This window comes from Melampsora larici-populina (assembly GCF_000204055.1).
Source record: "Melampsora larici-populina 98AG31 unplaced genomic scaffold MELLAscaffold_39, whole genome shotgun sequence".
Lineage (NCBI taxonomy): Eukaryota > Fungi > Basidiomycota > Pucciniomycetes > Pucciniales > Melampsoraceae > Melampsora > Melampsora laricis-populina.
The window spans coordinates 16,088-19,408 of NW_006768803.1; the positions used below are offsets into that span (position 1 = coordinate 16,088).

The following is a 3,321-nucleotide window of genomic DNA, read 5'->3' on the forward strand; positions in this document are numbered from 1 at the left end:
AAGCCAAGGAATGCCCTTGTGGTATTCGTCAACTTAAGTTGTGGTGTGTTGAGAAACACACCGCACTTTTGTTGACGGTGGAAAGAACACTTCATGATGGGCCACACGATTAAAGTTAGAACTTTGCAATACAAGTATAACATTTATGATAATGATAATGACGACAATGATAATGATAATGAATAATATTAAAACAATAAAAAAATGTTATAATAAAAAATCGAAAAAAATATCAGATTAAAAGCTTTCAACTCTGAAAACGAGTAAAGTGTGACAAAGGGGCAATTTTATTGACCCTTAGTCCTGATTAAATGTTATTAACAATGTCAATTGTAATGACGTAATGAAAGTTACTATGATTCCCTTTTTTTTTTGACTATGCAAAGGATAGCAAAAGATTAATATGCGTGAACGCTTGGAGTTCTTTCCCGAACACGTGAAAAGGGGGTGAAGAAAAATCACATGATATACATCGTAAGAACTTGTTAGCTGCTGTTGATTGAAAAGTACGTACTCTCGCCCAGTGCGCATGGATTAAATCTAATGGCTTCAACGGCTGTCGCCGGAAAGACAAACCTCTAAATGAAACATGACAAATCATATTAATAAAGTTCCGTCGGTTCGTTGCCACAATGTGGAGACGGCCATGTCCTGCAGGGAAGGATACGTAGAGTGCTCCTCGAGCTCTATGGTTAATAGGGTTTCCTCGGTTTCCTTAGAGGCAGATGTGAATTGTTCTGGACGGGGTTCATCATCTGGGGCCATTACTAGTTCCACGTCAGATGCGGATTGTACTGGACGGGATTCGCCATCGGAGAATATTACTAGTTCCACTAATGCAAAGACAGTCAACGTTGCCAGCTTTTACTGTGGTCCTGTTATTGGAAAGCGCAAGCCTTCAAAACGAGACCCTTACGGCGAGTACGTCCCCTCTTTAGCAAAGAAGGGTCGTCACCAAACCGCCTTAACTTCGAATAAGCGAAAACTTATAGAAGCGATTAATGCTGGTCCTTTGAACAAAAGAATCAGACTAGAGGAACAGTATCGAGCGGAAACACAGGGCCAAAACCCTATTCCGTTCACCTTTACTTGTCCTCCGATTATGCCTAACACAGTCTACTGTGCGGCGCCATCCAAAGTAACAGCTTCCGATGAGATGGTTATACCTCTCGTCCCAAAAGGCTTAACTACTTCTGGACGAATTGGCAAGTTCTGTGTGGTCTCTGAGGAAGAGGACTCCGACTCGCAAGAGCCAGAGGATTCTCTCTTTGAACATTCAGGACGCGTTCCGAACATTGGGTCACCAAGTGTGCAGTCGATAGGGTCGGATTCTGTTCAAGTAATTAGTTCAGACTCTGATTGCTCCAAATCGGCCGGATCAAGCTATATTCCATTTGTCAGTTCTTCTGACAAACGATTAAGCTCCAATCACAGCAATGTTGATGGAGAACGATTATTGTCCGAAAGATCGTCTGAATCTTCGGCACCAAGTATGCAGGCACAAGAGTTGGGACACCTCAACACTCGCCGCAAACACATTAACACTGTTAACGTAAAGTCGAACAGTAGACAGGTCACACCTGTCGATCAACAGGAGAAGTTACCAGTGAACCTTCTTCCTTTCACCAACCCGGTCAAAAATGGACGGATCACTCCAGAAGCGACTCGTACATATAACTGGCTGAGGGAATGTGAGATTACTTTTGGGAAGGGATCTAACCAGATTAAAGTAAAGAACTTACTTAAAGACGCAGTATTGTTTGGAATTCACAATGTGACTTCGGATATTACTCCCGTTGATATCTGGACATTTCTCAAAGCCCGCCTTGATATTGCTCAGACTGAAAATGTCCGCGCAGTGCTGAAAGTGCGTCAGCCCTTTCATAGACTTAGGTATAATGTCTGGGTTTCCCCAGACTTGGCCAACGGTCTGGCACAATTATTAGAACTGACCTACGAAGATAGGAAGTTGCAAACGTGCACCTTGATGTCCCGCAAGACTCAAACATTTTGGGTTGAAGGTCAGCCTAAGTCCGACTGTTTCTCTGTGAAGGCTTGGAGAGTTTGTCTCGCCAAGGACTGGAGAGACGCAGTCGCACCTAGACCACTGGCTCCAACTTGTGCACCACGCGTTGATTATCGTGACCCTGCACTAGTTGCTTGGAACTCTAATGGCTTTAATTACAAAAGCATGGCATTAGAGAGCCTTGCCAACCGCTCAAATGCGGCAGTTATAGTGCTAGGGGAACATCTACGTAAAGTAGAGAATTACGAACCGAAAATTAAAAACTTCCGTTCATATACTCACCCAGCTAAACCTGGGTTCCGGGGGCTTTGTATGATGGTAAGGGACGGGGTGGGAGCTTACGAGAAACCAACCGGAGTTCCAAACATCATGCATTTAGTAGTCACTGGACTGGATGATAAGTCAGCTTGGCATATCTTCGGAGTATATCTTCAATCTGGGTCTAACCACGGCAGGATGCGAAAAACTCAACTCTTGCCAGTTTGGGAGATTGTTAACAAACTCTTGGACAAAGACCCAGAGTGTAAAATTGCTATAGGAGGCGACTTCAATATGGCAAAAAGTGTTCTTAGTACGTTGGCAATGCGTAAAACCAATGGTCAGATGACCGTAAAGCCTTGTACTGGTTCACACTTAACGCGTCTTCCCCGAAAAGGAAAACGCAATGGAATAGATCATTGGGTAATCTCGTCCTCTTTACGTGACTTGACATCTAATGTCAAGGTACAGAGAGAGATGTCATTATCTTATAATGGACTTTCTGATCATGCAGCAATTCGGATGAAACTGCGGACAAAGAACTCACGTTCCGAGTCGATTAAGTCCCCAAAGAAATTTTGGGACAAAAACTTGTTAAAGGGAAACTCCTTCGAGCTTCTAGTTAATGATGCTTGGGAGGGTTTCAATGAAACAAGTGAATTAGATGAGATGCGGGATAATTATCAACAGTGCCTTGAGAAAGCAGCAGAAGACATTGGCATTCTTAAGACTGGTGCAGTAGGACGCAAGTCTCACTACCCCCGTCAGATTGCTAGACTTTTGAGTGCGGCTCGAAAAGCTAAAGATAAATATCTTCAAGTCAATAAGGTAGCTACTCCAGTCTCCGAACTGATTAGACGCGCTAGAATTGCTGAGGAAGCCTCCCGACATGCTTCGGTGGCTATCCGTAAGTTTGAGAAAGAGCAAAAAGCTCAAACCCAGCAAAAGGCCGTCGAGCTACTAAGAGGTCATGACATGCTTGAATACCACAAGGAAATTAAGCGTAGATTACCTGATCATTTTGGGAAGCGTAAAAG

General features: G+C 43.6%; 1 protein-coding gene across 1 annotated transcript; it reads left to right on the top strand.

Moving 5' to 3' along the window:
- Positions 1–646: 646 nt before the first annotated feature.
- On the top strand, positions 647–1,946 carry MELLADRAFT_66014 (uncharacterized protein; the record flags this gene model as incomplete). Its single annotated transcript, XM_007413786.1, has 2 exons — positions 647–1,867; positions 1,917–1,946. The coding sequence occupies 2 exons, from the start codon at positions 647–649 to the stop codon at positions 1,944–1,946; spliced, it is 1,251 nt and encodes a 416-aa protein (XP_007413848.1).
- Positions 1,947–3,321: the final 1,375 nt, after the last annotated feature.